General features: G+C 43.4%; 1 protein-coding gene across 3 annotated transcripts in view; it reads right to left on the bottom strand.

The window, feature by feature from the left end:
* Positions 1–24,422, bottom strand: part of PIEZO2 (piezo type mechanosensitive ion channel component 2) — a 503,601-nt gene that overhangs the window by 80,869 nt on the left and 398,310 nt on the right. For 2 of the 3 annotated variants that reach the window (XM_064578003.1, XM_064578004.1), the window contains exons 18-27: positions 22,846–22,887; positions 16,736–16,768; positions 16,138–16,367; positions 14,045–14,205; positions 5,796–5,972; positions 5,383–5,508; positions 3,762–3,962; positions 2,849–3,053; positions 2,626–2,727; positions 1,424–1,589 (exon numbers count right to left, since the gene is read on the bottom strand). In XM_064578003.1, coding sequence (XP_064434073.1) covers positions 1,424–1,589; positions 2,626–2,727; positions 2,849–3,053; positions 3,762–3,962; positions 5,383–5,508; positions 5,796–5,972; positions 14,045–14,205; positions 16,138–16,367; positions 16,736–16,768; positions 22,846–22,887 — 1,443 coding nt within the window. The remainder of the gene's footprint in view (positions 1–1,423; positions 1,590–2,625; positions 2,728–2,848; positions 3,054–3,761; positions 3,963–5,382; positions 5,509–5,795; positions 5,973–14,044; positions 14,206–16,137; positions 16,368–16,735; positions 16,769–22,845; positions 22,888–24,422) is intronic. The other variant, XM_064578002.1, reaches the window with a different exon arrangement.

The following is a 24,422-nucleotide window of genomic DNA, read 5'->3' as shown; positions in this document are numbered from 1 at the left end:
AGAGGAAGAAGCAGACTCCCCACTGAGCAGGGAGCCCGACACTGGGCTCCATCCCAGGACCCTGAGATCAGGGCCTGAGCTGAATGCAGATGCTTAACCGACTGAGCCATGCAGGCACCTCTAGCTTATCATTTTAAAGCAAATTCACTTACTGGTTTGTTCAGTACATGCTAAGCTCTTAGGCCACTGAGAGGCACAGACAGGCCTCAGCACCCAGGTTTTGGAGCTAAGTTGATTGGGTTCAAATCCTTGCTCAGGCTGGGGGTGGGATAGGGTCTTCAAATAATAGTCCCATGCAAACACGATTCTCTGGGACTCAGAAGGCAGGGAGCAAATCTCAGGTGAGGAGAGACATACCGGCTGGTCCAAGACTGATCTCCATGCTGCGCATTGCTGCACAGCCTCTCCCTGGGACAACAGCAGACCCGGAGGGTGGATGCTAACTAGTGAGGATCAGGGAGTCCAGAGGTGCAGGGCTGGTGAGGAGGCATAGAACCCCCCCCACCTTCTGGCCCTGACCACAGGGGGCAGAGCTGGACTGTGATTACTGACCGTGGAGGCAGGGGCGCCTGCCATGATGGGGCAGCAGGTGAGAAAAAGCACGAAGACTTGGGAACCCAGAGAACACAGAAGGAACACAGAGTGAGAAATTTAGTCAGGTTCAAATGCAAACTGTTGAGGGGACAATCACGCTGCCAAGATCAGCTGCCACCAGACTGCGGAGGACAGTGGAGGACAGAGAAGGTGCTACAGTCTACGCCATACCACCCTGAACACGCCCGATCTCGTCTGATCTCAGAAGCTAAGCAGGGTCGGGCCTGGTTAGTACTTGGATGGGAGAAGGTGCTACAAGGGCAACCCACATACCAGAGAAGATAGCACACCAGGGGAGTGACAGCATGGGACAGGCTGTGATTCCCAGCCTGCCACGGTGCCCACTGAATATGGAGGACCAGGAGGAGGACAGGGGAAGGGGGAGAGGGTGGGGAATGGGGATCAGGAGGGACAGGGGATGAGGAACGGGGATCAGGAGGGACAGGGATGAGGAGGAGAGACCGAGGAGGAGGGACAGGGATGAAGAGGAGGAGGAGGAAGAGAAGACAAAGATGAGGGACAGTAAGTCAGAGGAAGGGTCTCTGCCGGAGCACCAGGAGGCAATATCATGGGCCCTGGTCAGTTTGTGTGGGGAGAAGTGGAGGGAAACTGAGGGGAAATGTGTGGTTCATGCTGAGAAAAGCAGAAGCAGAACTGTAATTCAGAGACTCAGCCTCTCGACCACCGAGCCCTCTGCATTTATGAGGCTGGTGTGTACCATTAGCCACCCAGTCCCCAAGAATGGTGGAGAGAGAGTTGGAAGTGGAGCTACGTCCTCCAAGTGACACGCACACGCGAAGTGGCTTTGGACTTGCGCAGCCACCCTCACCTGCAGTGGATGAAATCTGGCACGGGGTTATGCTGGCTGAAGGAGGCCGCGTCAAGGTTCATGCAGATCTCCACGTTGTCCCCTGCCATGATCCGCACTGCAGCCTTGTTTTCGTCCTCGAAGATCTGCCTTTGCAGGGAGGCACACAGGAGCAGCATGAAGTCATCTGCGGGACAGAGGGATCACTGAGTCACTTCTCCTCATCCAGGTTTCCACGATGCAGCAGACAGTCCCCACAAGGGATGAGTGAGTCGCATTCCCAAAGTTCCCAGTGTACAGTTCTCCCTGGATTCCAATCTAGGGGCCAAGTCCCACCTTGCCCACCATGGAAGATGCAAGGGGGGGAGGGGCACAGTCACGGAAGAGTGCAAGTATCAGTTGATAATCCCTAGTCTCCTGACTTTCTTAAGGGATAATGTTTATTTGCATTTATCTCCACCAAAATTTGGAGGAAGCCAGTTGAATATGCTTCCCCATCTTTATTTTTTACTTGGGGTAGAGGCAGGCACTTGTGGTTTTCTTCATGCTCTCCATCTCCCAGTGTGTTTGTAACTGGAAGCTTCCCAGAGTGGATGGACAGGGCAATGAAGGTGGGGAGCGCAGGTGAAGATCATGGCCAACTAGTTATGGGCAGGCAGCCTCCCATACATTAAACCTGAATGTGTGGAGGCAGCATGGTCCCTCTGGAGGTGACCCTCTCGTCTTAGGTGGGGATGTTGGGATCATCAGCCCACCCTTGGAAGGGTCGGAGCTACAGTCTGGTGCTCGAGAGTCTGCAATTTGGGAGCATGTTCCTAGCTTCCACAGTCTTAGCATTAGCTTTGGTCTGTCCATGGTGGCAGCGTGAAAGAACCACTTTGCAAAAAACAAAGCCTCCCTCTGCAGTCCAGCTTCTAGAAGGTGGATGAGTAGAGGGGTGTGTGTGTGTGTGGGGGGGGGCAGCTGGAGAGTGGGTGTGTGCGTGTGTTGGGAGGTAAAATTACAGAAGTGGAGATTGTATTTCCAATGTTTATTAATTTTGCAAATGGAGTGGGGGCCAGTAGAAGCCATTAAGGACTTGTGATATTAATGCATCAAGACAAGCTTTTACATGATCACCAAGTGCATTGGAGGAAGCAGGGGCATTGATGCACAGCCCACCAAGATCAGCAAAGAGAAAACCAAACCCCAGTGCTCTGCGGTCCCATGGCTCCAACACTTACAGACAAGAAACACGGGGTTGGGCCGCACAATGAAGTCTGGGAAGTACAGCCACTTTATGATGTTGTCATTGAAGCTAGCACCCTTGAATCTCCATGGGTAATCTGCAGGGCGGAAGTGGTAAAGAGCAAAATCAATACGCTTCTTCCCTGCCCTTGTCCCAGCCGTCCACGACAAAAGGGCTGATTGCAAGAGCAGCTGGCTTCCGGGGAAGGGCCTACGCACCTCTGCAAGGAGCTGCAGGGATGCCGATGCAGATGAAGTACTGGAAGGTGATGATGCATGCCAGGAAGCAGCAGTACTTGGGCCAGATCTCTGCAATGGCCTTTCTTCTACGCCGATATAAGACAGCAATCAGCCAGCAGGCGTGAATCATGGCATAGAAATCCATTCGCTGACCGATTACATTAACTGACATTAGGAAACAGGTCTGTGTAAGGATGAAAAGAGGCAAAAAAAAAAAAATCGGGTTTACAGGGAAGGGGAGTGGTGTCACCTGTCAGCCCTGTGCAGGTGGCTCAGAGACCTGCATTCCCGAAGGGGTGTCTGTCTACACATGTTCACCAAGCCTTGCCTCTGTGGGGTGTCCTACAGCGTGAAGACTGAAATCTTGTATAAATTGCTTCCAAGGAAATGAATGACTACATCACTGTGAATAAGAACCACTTCAAACTGTGAAGAGAATACAGCTACACTCTCTTCGTGAAGCACCACTGTTCCAAATCCTTTCTATTAAGAGGCAGGCATTACATCAACCATTTCAGGTCAAACCAGTTCATTTTGGCGAAAGTTAAACTCTCAGAATGCACAAAACACAAAGAAGATTTGTAATACATTAAAGAAGCCAGTGAAAATGCCAAAGTGATATCCATGCATCTGCAAAGCTACAGAGATCCAGAGAGGCCAAGTTCGCTGCGGCAGAGTAGGGAGCACTGACCTTGGTCTTAGAAAACTTTCAACCAGGCCAGGTGAACCCTTCAGCAGAATGTCCTCATGCTGATCTTGAGGAGACAGTCATCAGAGCACAGAGATGGACAAGTAAGCTCTAGCGGCCAACTGGCCAAAAAAAGCAATTGGGATTTTCACAGAAAACAACAACAACAACAAAAAACCAACCCACATCAGCAAGGAAACTCACCTCCAGACCAAACTTGTAGAAGAAGTAATTTATGAAATATTTGGCACAATTAATAAGTCCATCATCGAGATGGAGTCTTGTAATGTCATGAAAGATGGTTTTAGACACTGGGGCCGTGAGGTTGTTTCGACCTCGATAGTATTCCTGATGGCGGTAAATTGTAACCTCAAAGGCCAGAATGGCCAACATCAGGAGATTATTCTACAAAGCAAGAAAACACAGTTGTGTGAAGCCAAACGCTTTAGCTTGGTCACTTTAAGTAACCCCCATAATCAATCCTTTTTTTTCACATTCTTGGTGTCTAAAAGAACAATGCTTTATAAAATCCCACCTCTATTGAAGTCCTGAATTCAATGTTCATTTTCCCTATGGTATAGTAACAAGGTGGAGCTAACTGCACTGTGCAATCAGGGTAATTTCCAGGATGCTAGGATCTAGAATCTCTAGACAGCAGGCCAGTGATGCTCATTCCTGTTTCTGGAAAAGAACACTAGCCATAGGAAGATGCAGTGACCAGTTGCCTTGGGAGGGAGGTCCAAACTTGATTGCAACTTGAAGTGCAAAATGATACAGGGCCATCTGGGAAACAGATGAAGCTGCAGGGGAAGTCTTTCAACACCTCGGAAATTTGGTGAGGGAGAGCCACAGACTGACAAGCATGCTGCTGACCATAACATAATCATAGTAATGATGAAAATAGTTAATGTTGATGGTACTGCATGTGCTATTCTGATTGCTCTTTTCAAATATCAGTTTATTTTAGCCTTATAACAGTTCTTGACGGTGGGTAGCATTTGTATTGCTGCAAATTCATGTCTGTCCTATGAGAAAAAATGGGAAAGCTACCCACAAAAATGGGACCCTTAGTATTTTTAAAAATTCCAGGTGATGAGTATAAATGCTTTATTTCTAAGTGCTTTTATGTGGTATGAAGACCGCTCAGATTATCCATCAAAGTAAAATGGGAGTAGTCTGAAGCATATTGCTTTCATTAATGTTTGTTTTGACTATTTGCAAAGTTTCTTTTCAAAGATAGGTTGTTAAAAATTGTATTATCTCTAATGATAACTAGCTGGAATTTTAAATAAAAACTTGAAGAAAAAATTATATTACCTTTCAGCATAATATAGATCTTTTATTAAACATTGTAGAGAAACAATTAGACAGCAAACATTTCTCATAAATGCTCTACCTGCTTTTCAGGAATAATCGCTATACACAATTTGGTATATTTTACTTGGTATTTTTCCTTGTATCTAGAAGAGATCACACTATGCATGGTGTACTGAAATTTGCCCCTTTTTAAAAGCTAATATATTTTGGATGTCTTTCAACATCTCACATTATCAGTCTACCTCAGTCTTTTGGTGGTTATATAGTCTATATATTCTAGTGAATATATTTGTCATACTTTATTCAATCAATCTCAAACTACTCGATCAATTTCTTTTCAGCACAATGCAACACTGATGGTAATGTTTAGTCATTTGTTTCAAAGGTGACTCCAAATGTCATGTAAAAAGGCAAGGTTACTATCAGATACGATATCAGAGGTCTCAAGGCAAAGGCTCTCAGGCGTTAACGGTGCAGAGGGGCAGGCGAAGTACGAGGGAGGCCTTACCCTCAGGTAGACAAGCAGAGGGGAAGACTTCCTCAGGCCCACCCATTCTGTTGGATCAATAGGAGTGCTGTAGAGCTGAGACTTGTTCAACTGGTGGATGGGTATATTCGTTTGGTTTTCATTTGGCTGAAAAGAAGAGAACAAAGAGTTTTAAAAAATGGTTGCAGAGATTGGAGGAGTTCAGATTTTTCTCCTCAAGCTTTGTGCAAAGGGACACAGTGGGACCAGGAGGGAAAGATCCACTTCAGGGGGGGCGATCTCAGCAGGGGAAGAAGACTAGGGCCAGGATGTATCCAACATGGCTGAGGTGACTGAAAGGCCGGACAGAATGTGCTTGGGGATGTGGGCTCCCCAATATCTGTGTCACTTCCCTAAAGACCAGGCAAGAGGAGTCCCCTGTCTTTGAGGCTCACCAAGGAACAATTAACAGAAAAGTTCTCAGGCTTAATGGTTTGCAGCTGGTACAACATTTTGCAGACGATGATCACACACGTCCAGACAGTGCAGACACTCGAAGCCAGACGGCGCAGCTTGGTGTATGGCAGAGCAAAAGCCCAAGAAATCAAAAAGACATAGTTGAACAGAGACACCTGAAAAGATAAAATCAGAAATGGGGACAAAAATACATAACATGGCACAAGAGCCACAAAATGTGGCAACTCGATTTGTTCAGTTTGGCAAAGTCTGACTGAACTCCTGGCATGTTCGAGGCATTGCCCTAGTTGTGTGTGTGTGTTGGCGGGGAGGTCCTTGTATGACAGAAAGATACATAACCAGATGATGTCAATATAGTGTAGCAGTGTCTCAACTATAGATGGGAACAGGCTCCTGTGAGAAGACCCAGAAGGGGTCCTTGGCCCCATCTGGAGTGCCCAGAGCATTTTCTGGAAGGGATCCTGCCTGAGCTGGGCCTTGAAAGATGCATAGAGTTAGCCAGGCCAAGAAAGGTGAGAGGTGCCTTCCAGGTAAAGGATGTACAGGTACAGGCAGGAAAGCATGATGGAACATGGAAGGGACAGGTGACCACAGACAACTGGAAATTCTGGACTTGAACATGGTGAATGGCAGCAGTAAATGAGGCTGGAGATGCAACTGAGAGTCACACTTTATGGACCCCTTTTAAACCATGCTATGGCCTGGGAACCCTCTGTGTGGGAAATAGAGGGTCAAGACTTACCAGCAAAAATCTTAAGGAAAGATTTTCATTTTGTTGAAATAAGTATAACTGAAGAATGAAGATGTACCCATGGGAGTTCAGTAAGAGGTGAGGAGACCCACTCATGGGTACTGCCAGGAGAACATGACCAGGGCCCAACTAGGGCTGTGGAGCAGGGATGGAGAGGAGTCACAGATTTGAGATGAGAAGTAAAACTACCTGGAGTTATTGACTGGTTGGCTGGATGGTGGCAATGGCTGGGGTAAAGGAGGGGGTGTAAGGAATGCCTCCCAGGTTTCTGGCTTGGGAGCCAGAGCCCTGAGAGGATAATCGTGCCACTACTGAGACAGGATCTTGGTGGGGGTGGGGGGCAGGTGTGAAGAGGGAGGCAGTGACTTCAACTTGCTTTAGACTCTGTGTGTGTTGATCAATCTGGTAAGATGTCCAATCATTTCCAATGGTTCTCCATAGCCAACAGTTCATGGAACAATACAGAAGCACAGCCATTTCACTCATCCATGGAAAACACTCATGTGATTAAAATAAGATCAGGATATTGTTAAAATAATGTCAAAGAACACTTAATATAATCAGCATGAATTAATTAACATTAATAGCACATACTCAGTTGATAAAATTCAACATGTAGCCAGGGCTAAGTACTGTGGGCTATAAAACGTATGGTCACCTGACTGGCTGACAAAACTACACAACAAGAAATGAGGAGACTCTGGGACAGTATTTAATTCTGTAATTTAGTAGCCACTATTTTTCTACTTAACTACTTGTCACTGTCCAGGCAAGGAACATCTCTGAGAATGAAGCGCTGAAGTATTAGGGTAGTAAGAACTGCCTTGCAGGATTAATTGAGGAGGAAAGAAATACCGCCTTGTGAACTCTACAGCGCTCACAAACACAATAAATTTTACATTTTAACAAAATATTTTGATTGGCTAAATGACTCTTCCTTCGTCATCAGCCAGTGTCATATTAACTCGGATATTTAAAAACATTTCTTTTCTCCTCAATTAATTCTGTAAGCCTATTAAGGCTACTATGAAATTAAGTCTCTTTGTTATTCTTTTTAGTATGCATTTAAGGCACTGAGCATAAAAACAGCACAATGAATTTACATAGAACTCTTAATATTCTGAGTGTTAGAGAAAGATACATTTTATGAAGTCCTAACTAGGCTCAAGGTAGCATATCCTGTGTGGATTCCTGGCCTCAAGAAACACATGGGGTAGTGCCAGTGAGAACCGTGTAGACAGTCATGACAATATGGTGGAGGGGGTGTCTGCCTGGGCTGAGGCTAGCTGTATGGGAGCACGGGGCTGATCAGCTAGTCCAGGGTTAGGGAAGACTGTCCATGAGTGTTCAATCTAAACTGAGGCCGGAGGTACAAATGGGAGTTTGCCAGGCAGGGGAACAGCATGTGTGAGACCTTCTGGCAAGGGAGAGCATGGGGTGGACATCCTTGGAGTAGCAAGTGGCTCACCATGAGAGCAGTGTGATCAGGGCTCCTTCAGAGGGCTTTGGAATCCACCTAGGCTAGGGTGTCTAGGAAAGAAAGTGGCGAAGCGGTCCAGGCCGGATCATGAGGGTCCTGTAGCTAATGCTTGTGAGGACAGGAGAGCTGTTGAAAGTTTTTGAGTCGAGGATTAACATGAACATATTTAGGCATTGGAAAGACTGTTGTGGCTGCAAGATGGAATCCATACTGGCAGGAGGAGAGATTGGGGCATGGTTGGGCATCTGGTAGAGTAATCTAAAAGGGAAATGATGTGGAGATAGGGGGCTCAGTTTTAGAGATGTTGAAGGTGCTTTTGGGACACTCAAGGATGAGGTCATGTCCAGCTGTGACTTGGAGATACGGGCCTGGAGTTCAAAGACCGGACGGGATGAAGGCACAGATTTACAATTCTTGCATGTAGATGGTGAGTGAACCACAGGAGCTCATGAGACCACTCACAGAAGGTCTAGAATCAGAAAAAGGGGCTGCAGTTAGAACCTAGAGAAGAAGAGGAGTTGGTAGGAAGAGAAACAGCCCATGAATGAGGCAGAAGGGAGGGGCCGGGGAAGTGTGCTGTTTTGGAAGACAACAGAAGCTCTTCAAGGACAAGGAAATGATTGTCAATAGCCAATGTCATAGAGAATGAAGTAAAATGAGGCCTGAACAGTGTCTGTGAGGTGGGAAAATGGACTCGGAGAAGCACCATACTTCGTCCAACATAAACATGGTTGATGATGGTCTTATCCTTTCCCTGATGGTGGGAATGTCGTGGAATGTACTAAAAAATTTTACAAAAGACAAATATCTGGGCCCCAACCAATATCTGATGAAGCAGAATTTCTAGGGAAGTCACTGGTCATCCATGTATCTAACATGTGTCAACGTGATTCTTATTATCAAGAAATTTGGGGAAGTAATTTTATGCCATATGCCTTCCTCACAAAACACTTTTCCACAAATTGTCACTTTCTCTGAATATAAACTAAGGATTGAGGCCACCACCTTGAGAGAGGAGCCCCTGAGAACTGTGGTCCCCGCTGTGCACTGGCCCAGCTGGCCTCCTCCCTCAGAGCACCTGCAGCCTCGGTGACCACCTCCATGGTATGACCCCTGCATGACATGCCCCTCCCTTGCACCCACAGCCTCCTGGGATGCCTCTAATATGACTTTGGTTTCATTTGCCAGCCATGACCATCTGACTGCGAGCCAAGGCAAGAAATGTGTCTTTCACACCTTTGTGCCAACATCTAGTGGAGTATATGCATTCAATTTATTGTAATTTAGTTTAAGTGCATAATAGAGGCTAAATGAATGGTTAGTGAGAGTGAAAATAATAATGAAACATCAATTGACATGTAGGGTAAATCTCAAGCTTGCAAAGACGTTTTATTTCCTTCAGCCAGTAAACTTTACTGAGCTGCCACAATTGTCCAGGCCCCATAGGAGCTGCTCAGGATGCTAAAATAAGGTGTGATCCCTTCCTCAAAGAATAACTTGATCTCTCAGAGCTTTCTAGGAAACTTTGAAATTAGAAACATAGCTGCATATAAAAAAAAGATGACAATGTTATATGTATATTTAAAATCTAGGTCCTTCCAAAGTGGTGTCCCTCTGGTAAGAGATAATGATGTAAAAGAACGGCCTCTATAATAAATTCTTTCTCATGGTCTCTTCTTCCTCTAATGCCCATGATGATAACCTTATAAAGGTTTAATGTTAGACCCCAAAATGACCTGAGAAATGACTCTGAAATTTTGTGAAAACAAGCAGCCTGCTGATGGCCTTGGATAAGGAAGAAGATTTCACTGGGGTCATTGACTTTGTTCTCATTTTGCCATTTACTGATCAGCAATTTTTGAGAAGAGATAGCTTTTGTACAAATCAAAATTAATAAGCTATGAATGGAAACTATATGTAGCAAAGGTCATCACTGACGGGCTTCTCTGGTTGAGGATGAGCCAAGCCTTCAAAGCAGAAGAGGCCCCTGAATGTATAAATCAGCAGCTCAGAGGTGCACAATGTCAGGGGCTGCTGGTCACAGGTGAACAATGCCCCTGGAATTGTGCGGCATAGCTTCCTTCCTGCCCTCGCCCTATGTGAACCCTAGACACTTGTCTTTGTTATAAGCAGATAAGATTCAGACACATCATAGCCTGGATTTGGCACATGGCTCCTTACAAGAATCAGTGTTTGTCTTTCTTCCCCAACTGTACTCATTAGCATAGAAAGAGTTCAGTTGAAACCTAGTGAGGCAGCAAATTAGAACCAATGGAGGCAAAACCTTCCAAAATGAGGTGCTAGCCAGCCATGTAGAAATTTCAAACCAAAACTGTTGATGGGAAACCATTTAGAGGGCTTTTCAAGCTCTCTGGGAGGGTACAAATGGATCAAGATGGTGAAGCTGACAGGAGGGAGTGTGAAGAAATTTCTTCATAGGAGGTGCTTCTGTCAGTGCCCACCCCCCACAAGATGATGGGGTAGGAAGGAAGGGATGCTACATTCTCTACCCAAACCCCAAGCAAGGAGCTTCAAGCAGTACCATGCAGAGACGCTAATTTGTGTATTCTGGAGTCTGGACACTGATGGCCAACTTCACCCAGAAAATCCAGCTGGTACGGATTTGGTGACTAGGACAGGAGTTGCCTCATTGCGAGACACATACACTAGCAGAGTACAGACTGCATGAGTGCGGCCCTTAGACCTGAAGGGGGAAGAGAGAGGGCCGGAGCCGTCCTACGTCCTGCTCAGGGGCACTGCCTGCACAGGGGGACGAGACTCCAACAGAAAGGGTCAGGAGGAGCAGATGCTGGAAACCAGGTGCTAGAGGAGCCCCCTGAGAGAAAGGGGAGATTTAATCAGCCCCAGGCCACTGTGAGGCCATCCTAAGAAAGCACACCGCCATTCCCACCTGAGGCTGTGGTTCAGCGTGGGAGGCCTTATAACGCAAGTTAGTTCACTGGAAGGAAGGGCAGAGAGGGAGGCAGTGAAGGGGGTGTGTGTGAGAAAGAAAGAGGCTGCTAGAAGAGGAAACGCTTCTACCTGGTAAGAGATCAGAGTTTGGTGCTGGCGAGGATGCAGAGAAAGGGGAACCCTCGTGCACTGTTGGTGGGCAAACTGTGGAAGACAGTATGGAGCTTCCTCAAAAAGTTAAAAACAGATCATCTACCCTCTGATCCAGCAATCGCACTGCTAGGTATTTACCTGAAGAATACAAAAACACTGAGTCAAAGGGATACGTGCACCCTGATGTTTATAGCAGCATTATTTACAATAGCCTAATTATAGAAACAGACCAACTATCCATCAACTAATGAATGGATAAAGGAGATGTGGTATTGGAGTATTACTTAGCCATAAAAAAGAATGAAATCTTGCCATTGGCAATGATGTGGATGGAGATAGAACATATTATGTTAAGCAAAATAAGTCAGTCAAAGAAAGACAAATACCATGTAATTTCATTCATCTGTGGAATTTAAGAAGCAAAACAAATGAGCAAAGGGTAAAAAGAGAGAGAGGCAAAGCAAGAAACAGACTTAACTGTAGAGAACACAATGATGGTCACCAGAGGGGAGGTGGGTGGGGGATGGGTGAAGTAGGTGACAGGGATTAAGGAGGGCACTTGTGATGAGCACCTGGTGTTATATGGAAGTGCTGAATCACTATAGTGTACATCTGAAACTAATATCACACTGTATGTTAGCTCACTAGAATTTTTTTTTTTTTTAAAGATTTTATTTATTTATTTGACAGAGAAAGACACAGCGAGAGAGGGAACACAAACGGGGAGTGGGAGAGGGAGAAGCAGACTCCCTGCCGAGCAGGGAGCCCGATGCGGGACTCGATCCCGGGACTCCAGGATCATGACCTGAGCCGAAGGCAGTCGCTTAACCAACTGAGCCACCCAGGCGCCCTGTATGTTAGCTCACTAGAATTTAAATAAAAACTTAACAAAATAAAAAAGAGAAGAGTCTTCTATCTTCATGAGAAAAAAAAAAGAGATCAGAGTGTGGTTCTTTTCTGTGACTGGACAAGTCTAAATAATGAAGAGATTCTGTTCACTCTCTGAGGTAACTATAGGACTTTCTATTACCTGGGAATGATCAGAAAGTTTTGCACTCAGGGGCATGGAGAAAACTTTTTCTGTAGAATACATTTTAAAGGGACAGTAGAGGTCTGAAATGAAGTGATTTTTATGATTACAGCCCACGTGTTCTGATCACTTGATACTGCAGTGACGTTAATGAGAATCAGTCATGAGGGGAAGCCCAGAGGCTAAAGTCATTGCATAAAGGAGACACCTCATGATGTCCAAGGATCAGGCAGGAACTCACCCTTTGGGGCCGGAAACCCCTTATGCAGGTGGGATAACAGGATGTGAAACTAGGGTGACACACTTTGGGGTTAACCTTCTCACAAGGGGATTCTGGCAGGTGTTAGCAGCAATGGAAGCAGTATTTCTCTGAGGCATGAGCATCTGGTGTGCTTTAAAGTTATAAGTGAAAGAGATGGAATTAGGGAGGAAAGTTCTGGATGAATCCTAGAGAAGGAAATGGTCATATGCCACCAAAGGCCTTTTTCCTATGGGTGTAACAGGATGAACAGGTCATGATGCTTTATCAACTTGATAATCTAGGAACAAGACATTCTCAGGACTCATTAGGATGATTTTAACAAATATATGCCTGCCTTTCATTTAGGATTTGTAAGAAGTGGTATCATTGAACTCTTCCTTTCTCTTTCTGAACTCCATAGGATGGATTTCAGATAGTGGATTTTCTGTGCCCTACTCACACTAACTTCTTTCATTTAATGCCCACTGGCATCATAAAATGTCTTCTCTGCAACAACTTCTCATGCCGTCCGAAGACATCTGTACATCGGATTTGGTTAATTCCGAAATGGACTTTGCTATTTGTAGCCAAATGCCTTCTCTTGCCCTTCTTCGTTGCTCTTTAATTCTCTACCCTCGAATTCTTTCTGAATTGGTCAATTTACGTCTACAGTTAAAATGCTTAAACATCTTTGTCTTCAATGAATACACATAGTCGGCTAGATTTTAGTTCTAATTAATGTATAGATTGTTAACAGTGGAGTGCATGTCCCTTTCTGCTATAAATCTCACAGGTAGAGTAGTTTCTGTTTTTATTCCCACCTGGCAGTGATAATGGATCCATTCCAGATGGTTTGTGTGAAGTAGAGAATGTTCTAGTTTAGACTGGGGAGCTCACATTAAGGTTCATCTCTTAGTTACCTACTTGTGAACCTTTTAGGTTTATGTTGTTGTAGTTGTAATATGATGTTATTATTTAACTTTTTAAAAATTAGAGGCAGGAGTTCCCTGACTGAATTTGTAGAGGGCAAAGACTCTTTGAATTGTCACTCAACACTAGTCCAGGGAAATGACAAATATGTGTAAATTATCTGCTGAATAAATTGAAAGGAGCTCATCTCTTCATAGTCAGCATCAAATAATTGTTGGCTGAATGATGCCTCCCCTCCTTCTAGATGAGAAAACAGAACTGCAGTACAATGTTGAAACATGGTGTCTTGTCTCAAAACAACCAATAATAAACAAGGTGAACTCTGGCACAGATTTTATTAAATTTGGGAAGCTGAGTTTACTCCTTGGTAACATAAACTGGCATATTATTGTTTTCCTCAAAGAGAGTTTATGCACAGGTAGTACAGAAGAGCAGCCTGCTCTCACACAATTCAACTAAAGACTCCATGGAAATAAGTAACCCTTCTGATATGACCAAGCCAATGAGGAACTAAGCCAGGAGCTTCTTTCTGCTCTGCTATGTTTCGCACATCTCAGGACAACTGCCCTTTGGTTTTCTGCATGTCAAAGTGTATGTGCTGTCTTAGAGCCTTGGTGTTCTAATTTAATGGGGATTTCATTTAAAATAAAATCATGGACAGTTGGGAAAGGAAAATGATGACCCACTGTGGTTTTGTCTGGCCTGAAGATACAACAAATGTTCACTTGCCTCTTTCACAGAAACCCAGATAATGTATGATGAAACAATTTTGATGATATGTAATTCCAAAATCCACCACATGAACACCTGCAGCTTGTGGAAATACTCCAGGAATTTTAAGAAGAGCACAGTGAGGCGGTCAATCACCAGATGCCATTTATTCCTTAAATCTGCAAAATAGGAAATTCATCCAAGGGCATAAAACATTGTGGGTTTTTTTTTTTTTTTTTGCATTATTATTTAAAGCAGATCTTGTAACATTCAGGTTAGAAGGAGAAGCTGCAAAATAATAGTAATGGATGAATTCTAAGAATATCAAAATCTGGAGGAATGGGGTCTAAAAAATCCCACATCATGATGATTTAGACGTCATGCACCAAGACTCTGAAGGACAAGGTTGTTCTCCTTAAATTCATTAAATCAGCATGAAGGAGTATTTCTTGACCTTATTTACTCTTATTTACTTTATTCCCTAATTTCTTGGGAATATTAGGTAACTGAGCTCCCTTGAAATGACATTTATCTTGCAACGACCGTGCTTCCGTAAGTTCTGGGAGCTTAAAGAGGGAGTGGACAAAGCTCACTGGTCACCCCGTTGGAGCGAGCGGCAAGAGCCTGCTCCTCGTTGCAACTGAGAGTGAACACTGAGGGTCTGAATGACCCAGTCCCAGTTCATGAAATGGGGTCAGACTCACCCTAATCATAATTTTTAATCATATTAGTCATCTCCTTCTTTCCACCTTGTGCTAAGTAGTAATATTTTGCAGAGTGGGGTCATGCTTCTGTTTAGAAGGGCTGTCCCGGTTCACGTGAATGGAAGTCACCACAGAACTATTTTGTGGCATCAGAATGTGGCCACATGTGTAGACAAAAGCTCATGAGCCCAGACAGATAAGACCTGAGCGTCTCTTTAAGTAGCTTCTTCTTCACATGGCTGGGGTGGTTGTAGTAATTATTGTCCTCGGTTTTAAAAGTTTCAGTAAGGTCTCAGTTATTGTGAAAAATGTTTATTTACAAAGTGACACAGATAATAGTTGATACAAAGATTTCAGTCATAACCGAGCATAATTTAGAGGTGTAGATGGCAGGTATATGAGGAAGTGCCAGAACAAAGTGCAATCCAATTTTTGGTGAGATCCTCTTAGTAAAGCTCAAAACCTTCATGCAGTAGTACAGCAAATCTTAGTCCTGGGTCCTGGGTCCCACCGAGCTTTGTTCTCCTTCACCCTGAGGAACAGCCATTGCTCAGACATGGAAAGGGCCGTTCTGGGTCCCTCTCAGGGTCTTCTGAGATGAGGGGGTAAAAGGGACCAGGTCTGGGGGAATTTGCCTTTGGGAGGGATCTTCTGCCTGTGCTTTTTCATTTTCTAATCCTTTAAAGCACAGAGCACCAGAACAGACTAAGTGCTCTGCCTTCTCTGTTCTCTGTCAGATAAGGCATCCTGATCACCATGGACGTCCAGTTCTCGTCATGCCCTATGAAACGTTACCTCAAGGCTACAAAGAAAGTCAGAAAAAAGAGCCTAAAGAATAAAGAGGGGAAACCTAAACTCATAATGACAACAAAAAGAACTCTAGGACTTGGCTTGACATGATAATTATCTCATCGTTCATTTGCCCCTCCAGTTCCCAGGTCCTGAAATATTAGGACTGAATTACAAGTATGCTCTTAATTACCAGTTCCCTGGAGAAGTCCCAGACTGGTTTCTTTGAGAATGCGTTTGAAAAAGCCCTGTCTAGAGCTTTCTGCAATTCTACATAGTTGCCTACGTCTGCTGCTGATAGGAAACATCCCTGACTCGGTTTCTGACTGAGCACAGGTAAGAACCACACACACACTGCCTGAGCCTGGCGGGGACCACCTCTGGTGGCTCAGGAGCTGACAATCTGCCATCTGCTCTCTTCTCCTACCTCAGAATCACAAGGAAATGATGGGAGCAATTGGAACCGCCACTGTTGTAACTATAGCAGCCCAAAGACCACACCCCAGCTTCTACTTCATGGACTGGATCAAATCTCTATCCACCGGGAACAAGTCTGTTTCATTCACTGAGTCTGTCAGCCAGGATTTTCTGAGCAGCTACTGGTCGTGGGCAGGTTACCTGACGTCTCTTCCTCCCCTTCTTCCTCCTCCTCCTCGTCTTCCTCTTCGTCCTCCTCTTCCTCTTCCTCCTCCTCCTCCTCGCTGTCTTTCCCAAGCTCAGCCTTCTCAGGGCACCCCTCTGGTTTATCATCCCCATGCTCAGCCAGCTTCCTGATGTCCGGCTTCTCCAGGCTGGTGGTCAGATTCATCATGGCAAGGTCCGGAAGGCTTCCTTCGGGGTGGGCCAGTCTGTTGGCAGAGAGTAGCCGGGTCAGGGGAGGAAAGAGCACTGGGCGAGATTTGAGTGAGGGGCAAGTAAAAGGAGGATAAATAAAAATGAAAATCAGTGCAGGTACACAGGCCTTGCAATGTGGGATTGTTAGTGTCTTGTCACTTTTTTTTTTTTTTTTTAAGCTCTTTCTAAAAACAAACTGTAAACTCAGTTAGGTCTTGTTAGCTTTTCCAATTCGGGTTCTAATGATTAGTCAGAAATGAGAGCTATCGACACCTAAACTTGACATTTTTCCCGGAGGAGAAAATGGTCAGAGTTTAGGATGTAGAAGCATGAAATGGCAATCATGTAGAGCAAGCATTTCATGGCTTCACGGGGGACTTACTCATTTTGGTGGATTGGTAATTTTTTCTTGATGCTGCTCAAAGTAATTGAAATAGAAAGGAAAAAAAAAAAAGGAGATGAGAACAGAAGAATTATAAGGAATGTCAGAGATCACACATCATGCTACATATCATTCACTAACGCATTCCTGTATGCGGTTGCAGTAAGTCCTAATGCCAAGTGCATTCCAGGATGGCGTCAATAGCGTGCTTTTGCTATGAACCCTGGGTTTGGCGACTGAGTTGAGAGTGGACAGGATTGCAGGTTGTAAAGGGAAGAACGTATAGACGACAGAGGCAAATCATGTCATGCTTTTTTAGTAATGCAGCAAACCATCCCATAAGAATCCAGTCATTCACACTCTAAATAGGATTTTTAAAAATTACTCTTGAATAACATGTAATCGCAGTCAACCTTTGCACAGACTCATCCCACTCTGTTGTCATCTAAAGCAATATTCAGTGGAGGTGAAATGCTTTCGGGAGTAAGAAGTCTGCATTACGTCCCAGTCCGCGGGCACTGGTGTTTACTGGGGGACTAGCAGTCATGGGGAGATGGGGTGTGACAGCTTGGGTGAGGCAGACGGACAGTTTCGCTGAGCCCGGACAGCAGCCGAAGCGTTACAGCTTATTTCATACTGGACAATAATGAGTACCATCTTCCTCCTAAATTGTTAGCAAGTAGATCTTTTTACTCATAGCCAATTTGAAGGAACATTTGTGGGCAATAAAGAAAATATCAGGGAAAGATCCACTGGAAATACTGAGAGTCTTCTCCATTTGTAATAATTAATGTATATTTCAGCCTGGTTGTAACAGGATGGACAATTAATAATGTTATCCTACCTGTATAATTGTGGGCTCTGAGCATATTATTTAACCTTTCTAAAATTCATTTTTTTCTGTAAAATGAGTAAGTTTGGCTAGATAAAAACCTACACTTATTTGCAACTCATTGATTTTATATTTGAAACATATCTGTGAAGCTGGGTAACTGTTGCAATGAATCTGCATTGTCCTTAGACTTTTAGAGCTTTTATCATTCAAAAGTAATTCCTCTTAACAGGGTGCCAAGCAGGTAAATTATGGAATGCAGAAACATTGTGAATTCAATAAAGAAAGACCATCCTGAGTATGGCTCCACATTGGTGGAAGGAGTTATGATGACATACCACTTTCTTATTTTCCAAAGCTAGTCAATCCACCCTCCTGTCTTTGGGGAAGTCCCCCCAACCCCCCCACTCCTGAAACTCCAATACCATATTTTACACACCAGCACTGCGTGTCAAATCTCAGGGGGCATATGTGCTGTTCCTGCTTTGCCGGGACTCTGCATGTGAAATGGTGTTAAATGTAAAAGCAGTCAGCTGTCACACAATTGCCAATATTTATATGTTTTCTTCAGCATTGGCAGGGGACGCATTTTGTAAGTGAGAAGATACGTCTCATTATGACATTTAGTGGAAGGATGACCATCTTGGAGTACATTTTTACCATCTACATCAATACTGCCACGACTTAGTACTGACAAGAAAAACAACTTGCCAAGAATTAGAGCTAATTAGTGGAATGAAACTTACAGAGATGAGGCTGTTTCTGCAGCTGCCAAGCTGGCTATATAACAAAAAGTCCTCAAGCAAAGAGACCCCCAAAGTGTCTTGCCATAGGCAGGGCATATTGAGGGGAGAGTAGCGAATGAAGGAATCAAAGAGAAATATTAGAGTAAACCTTGTGGAAGTGTGTCCAGAAGGTGGACTTCTGGAAACTTGTAACAGTCTACAAGAGATCTGGGACAAGATAATGTTGGGGAGGAAGAGAACCGAATATCTGTGTCTGAACCAAGTAGCTGCACATTTCTGTCTGACATAATCCTTGGGAGGAAACAGGGCATGTAAGACCCCGATGCCTTCTGGAGCAGTCTAAAGTTGGGAGCTTGTAACGGATGACAGAAAAAAGGGAAAACCTCTATCAGCCTGTCGTTTACTAGACTCTAGGAGTCTGTTAACTGAGAAATTGCATGAGAAAATCTGTGTGCACAAAACATGTACAGATGAAAATATTTTTTAGTGCCTGGAGTTTACAATTTTACAAAGGACACCTGTGTAAAGCCTTTCATTTTTCTTCAATTTTTTCATAGCAGTTTTTTTGAAGACAATACAAAATAAGGTTAAAGCATGCTCATTGGAATCAGAAAGACTCCGATTCAAGCCTCACCTAGACAACTTACTAGCTAGATGATTTAGCAAAACTCCCTACCCTGTCCCCAAAGTCTCAGTCTGCTGATCTGCAAAATGGAATAATAGCGCCTACTTCACAGGATGCTGGGAAAACTAAGGTGATTTCTATTAAGCTCTTAACACAGGGAATAGTTTTAAAGTAAAGAACCATCTGCTAATGATAGATCTTCATGTACCGCTTTGATAATTTGTATCATGAAAAAGTGGAGTTAGAAATATGCCTTTGCAAGGGACCACACCATGCTGGACACCACCATGCTGGGGCAAGGGCTCAGCTTGGACTATAACTCTGTCATTAGCACATTCTTAACAGAGCTTGTATCTTACAATGGCCATTCGGAAGAAAAAGAGCAAACGTTTCTTCCTTGGGAGTCTGTCTCCACCATTCTCCACCTTCTGCGCTCCCTGCTGTCTGCCCACTACCTGCCACCCTGCATTCGCTGAGGCTGCACTGCTGCGCAGGTGGGGCTGTCTGCACAACGTGGAGTTCATGGGCGGAACTAGCCCCCAGTTTGCCATAGTGAACAGCTGGACCGAATCTCCTGGAAAGCCTGTGTACCTCAGTGTAGATATGCCCTGCCCAGTAAATTTTAAAAAGGGATCCTGTTATTTCAAAAAGAAAATTAGTGACCATGCTCCCTGAAACTTACAATATTGGTAATTCTGTGCTGATCTTCGTGTGCAGATGATCTAATCAGCACTTGAAGGAGATTTATAAATAGACATGGTGATCAACTGGATTCTCAGAGAACCCCCGCCCCTACTTCCTTAAAACCCACCTTTTTGCATGCCTTTCCCCACTATGGAGTTCATTTTCTTTTCTTTTGCATTGTCTTTATCCATGCCTATAACTTCCTCACCTTGCTTTTACGATGCTCCAGGCTCTGCGCTGTAACCCTCTTACTGACTGACCATTTCTCCTTCTGCAGTCTAACAAAGCAGGTGATGTTCTCCTCTTTGTGTTTCCGTTCACTCTTTCCTTCTGCACCCACAGCTTTCTTTATACAGTTCTTTATACGGTCCTTAATGCATGCATCTCTCCATTTGTATCTACTTATTTTTAATCTAATGATGGTTTTGGGGGCTCTTCCTTTGAGGGCAGAAAGCCAGTCTTAACTCTCCTGGGCTTCCTTGCAAAATGTAGCACTGGGCTTGGTATACAGTGTGACTCACTGAAGTTTGGCCAATAGATTCTACACACACCACATGGGCATTCTTATTTGAAACAGAAGAAACAAATTATGTTACATGGACAGTTGAAGAAACCTAATTCTGTATTAGGAACTAACTTTGAGTAAATATATGAAACCACATATTAAGGTAGTTTCCATGAAAGAAAATGGAAAGTCTACTATTGTAACATCTCCTTAGTCTAAATTCCATTTATTTTTTATCACTGGTCTAATATGGAATATGTAGTAATGTAAACTGCACCCACCCTATTCATTAGACTATTAGAGAAAAAAGGTGTCTTGCAAATTTCTAGTGTTTATAACTAATATTTAAATAATATTTATACTGCTTAAGATTATTTTCTAGAATGTATACACACAGATTCACAGATGAACACTTGATTTCTAAGTTTAATATCACATCTTAAATGGGCATGGTAGTAATTTCCTCCAAAAAAAAATCTACTCGACAGATTGGGTATGATGGCTCTAGGTTCGGCATATGAGACAGAAATGACTATTACTCCTGTTGAAATATTCTAATTCATTCTGTTTAGGAATTCAGTTGGAACTTCCTCTCAATTATTCGTATCATAAAAATTTTATCAGTCACCCACTGTCCTTACCACCCCTACCTCACACCTTGTTAGATCATGCCTAAGTTTTAATCAACCCAGAAGCTGAATGTAGGCATGTCTTCTCTTTCATCCAGAACTTACATTTACAAACTTTATTCTGCTTATGAAATAACACTGAGCATATAAGGAAGAAATTGTGGGAGAAAGAAAGCTTAATTAAAGGATTGACTTACTATTTTCATCAAGACCAGGTCCAATTCAAAATTGGACAGGCTTTACACACAGCCTTTCAGAAACACAGTGAGGGAAGAGTTTATTGGGTAACATCTTCCCTGGGGAACGACTCTGGCCTTTTTTAATAAGTTAGCATTCAGACAAAAATGAAAGATTCCACAGCAAAGAAGATAGTGCTAGCAGTGGAATGTTTTGCGTTTTTAATTATTTTAGATGGCTCTGGATCTTGATCATTCTAAGAATTCCTGAGTGCATTCCCTGGCCTTGTGACTTGGGTTAATGGGGGAGGTGTTCTCTCAAGAGAGAAGTCTGAGACGACTGAAACCATAACTTGTATCAGCCCCTGCTATTGGAGCCCATCAAACCGACTTCTGCCTTCTTAAGTGTCCCAGCCATCTCCTCATAGAGCAAATGGTAAATACTTTATGGGAAAAGACAGAGACAGAAAGAGATGGATGGACAGGGGAAGAGGGAGAGAGGGAGAGGGATGGATGGAGGGATATGGGAGTAGAGGGGAGTGAGGGGGAGAGGGAGAGAGGGAGAAGAAGGTGGAGAGAGATTGAGAGAGAAGTTCCTTATGTTTAGAGATGAAATTTCAATAGTTGCTCAAGATGTCCAGGTAGAGTCTTTATCTTACTTCTCTGCCTATCAGCTAAAAACCTGAGGCTGACTCTTCTCTCTCAGGTTGTCAACAAAACTGGCTCCCAAAGGAACCAGCCAGTCTTCATCTCTCCTTCTTCAGTGATCTGCACAGTGATGCACTAATTCTTCACACTTCTTTCTAGAAGTTTTGGCTCCCAGGCTTTGCTATTTGGTTGTCTGCCTTGGGATTTTACTTAAGAGAAAAGCAAATGGAATAGGAAACCAACAGATCTTTCAAAGAGTTATTCTGCTAGTTGGATTTATTGCAAAATACATGTTTCTATGAACTAAATTACTGGCTTAGGAGTGGATATTTTAATTCACCTATTTAACGAAGTCAGGATAGCTTTAGGAAATTAGATCCCAAAGGATCTTTTCTCTGTACTCTTAGGGAAGTTGAGGATAACTCTGCAAACCACACTTATCAAAACTTACTCTTTATTATGTGTGGTCATCTGCATGTTTTATCTCCCCAGCTGGGTGATAGGGCTCTAAGGTAGGGCCCTGTCCCAATGCCCATCTCTGCATCTTTTGTGAAATCTGGTGACGTAAAAGATCTTTCTTCAATATGCTGGTCTTTCAAGTCGAGGTATACTTGAAGAAACCAATGTCTTAATTTTCTTTTAACCATATATTGTTGTAACTATTATCACTTCATCCAGGAAATATCCACCGAGGGTCAACAGATGGGTGAGGCCCTGAGGTAGGTGATAAGTGGACACGTGGTGAATTATACAAAGACTCCAGGCCTGAGGAGCTGACGCCCCTGGCAAGGGAATAAGACAGGCAGGCAGAGAGTGTCAGAAGGCAGCAATGATAAAGTGGGCTGTGGGAATTCAGAGGAAGGGCAGAATACTTGTAGCGGGGAAAGTTGGCATTTGTGGGCAGGTTTGTGGAGGAGGTGGTTCTTGAGCTGAGCTCTGGGTGATGTGTTCAAAAGGGCAATAAGCTCTCAGGCAAGTGTTGAACTAATTTACCAAAGAATAAAATTAACAGGGCATCCATTTGAACCAAGACCAAAGGTTGAGCACCAGCTGAAGACCCTCGGCAACCTCCGAATCCACTTGCAGCACCATTCAGGATAAACACGAAATGGTTTGGTTGGCAAAATACATCCATGAGCATACCTGAAGACCACTGTCCACTATCTGATGACATCATTTTTTGTTTACAAAACAGTGAAGTGTTTAACACACCAAGAGACCGTTAAAAAAAAAAAAAACAAGAGAGAAAACATTGAGGTACCCACCTATTTATTATTAGATATACGCGCCCATTGACTTTGGCATGGCTACGAGGTGAGAGATGGAAGCACAAGGAGATGAGGAGACAGGTGGGAGAGAGAAAGAGGAGACTGTTAGAGAGCAAAAAGGTAGACTGTCTTGCAAGCTTTAAGTCCTCAGGTGTGTGCTCATTGATACTTCCATGCACGACAACGAGTCAGGGCAGCAAGGGTCAGGAGCAATGTGAAGTTAGATTAGTCAGGAAAAATGCTTGAAGGGAACAAGTTGCTCCATTCTTCTCGTCCCTCCCCACTCACACACTTTACTAAAAATTGGTAATGTTTCAATTTTCAGAGCACAGTTATCAAGTAAAAGACAATCTAAAAGATGACTTCTTGCTCTTTCCCCCAAATTAAAAAAAAAAAAAAAAGAAATCCTACTAAGTAACCATATGCAACATAGTATTCCCTAGGTTTTCTAAGACTGAAGTTAAACAAAGTCATTTTGTTTCTATATGCATGTTCTAAAAGAAAGTATGGACAAATTGCAGGGATGGATATTTAATTACACAATGGCTATTTCACACATTATTATTAAATATATATGTTATCATAGACTGTAGTTATGTTCTAATATTATACATTTTATCAATATATAAGTGAAATAATATTCCTGAGAATACCTGCTTAGAAATAATAATAGTTTCTTCTATTATCATGCATATCAAAACTTTTTCTATAATGCTAACTTTATCAATTCTCTAAGGCTAAACACAATAAATTCTTCTTCAGACACTAGTGACATTTGCCCACACGACCTATGTGTGCACAAAAACAAAGCACACACAAACAGTGGACAAAACAGGAAAAGAACAGCTGGATATTTACAGAAGCAACAGTACTAAAATCAGTGTATGGAATACAATGAATCAATTATTCCCAATTTGTGGGTCAGATTTTGTAAAACATCTACAAAGGAGGCAGGAGCAGAGAAGGCAAAGCATGACAGTCAATCCCAACTCTGTAAATACTTCTTTCTCTTCCTCGTTTTGATCTTAATGTGGTCACTTATTAAGGGCTCCAGGGACAAAAAAATATTGTAAGTAAGGAAAATACCAGGATGGGAACAAGTTGCTTAAAAAGATGGGATATATATCCTACACTCAAAGTTAAAATTTGGGGACTTTTATATTAAACTGTTACAGGAAATCCCAAAACACCTAACTTGAATTTGAACCGAACCTTGAACTCTATAAGGTCTTAGAAAACTGTTTTTCGAAGAACTAAAAATGAAATCCCATGTTCCTAACCTCTTTCGGTAGCTGGCCTTGTATACTCTCTCATCACTCTACATTTCCTTGGTAGAAAATTGCTCAGGGCATGCTCGGGGCTAAGCCATGGCCACGAGGAAGGCAAGCAATGACCTCAAATGGCTACAAATCATTTAGATCTTCTTTCTTCTCTTGCCATGGCTTGGAGGGTGAGGGCTGTGAGTGGAACAGCCATGGAAACAGGGAGAAAACATCTCCACATGAGACTGTAGTCCTTCCCCAGAACCTACATAATTAAATAATGTTCTACATGCTTCCAGGGAACTCTGAGGA

The sequence above is a fragment of the Mirounga angustirostris genome, unplaced genomic scaffold (assembly GCF_029215605.1).
Source record: "Mirounga angustirostris isolate CCGP_5_RB_7025 unplaced genomic scaffold, mMirAng1.0.hap1 SCAF_14, whole genome shotgun sequence".
In the NCBI taxonomy this organism is placed as follows: Eukaryota; Metazoa; Chordata; class Mammalia; order Carnivora; family Phocidae; genus Mirounga; species Mirounga angustirostris.
The sequence above is the reverse complement of the archived record's forward strand: the minus strand, read 5'-3'. Positions and strand labels throughout refer to the sequence as shown.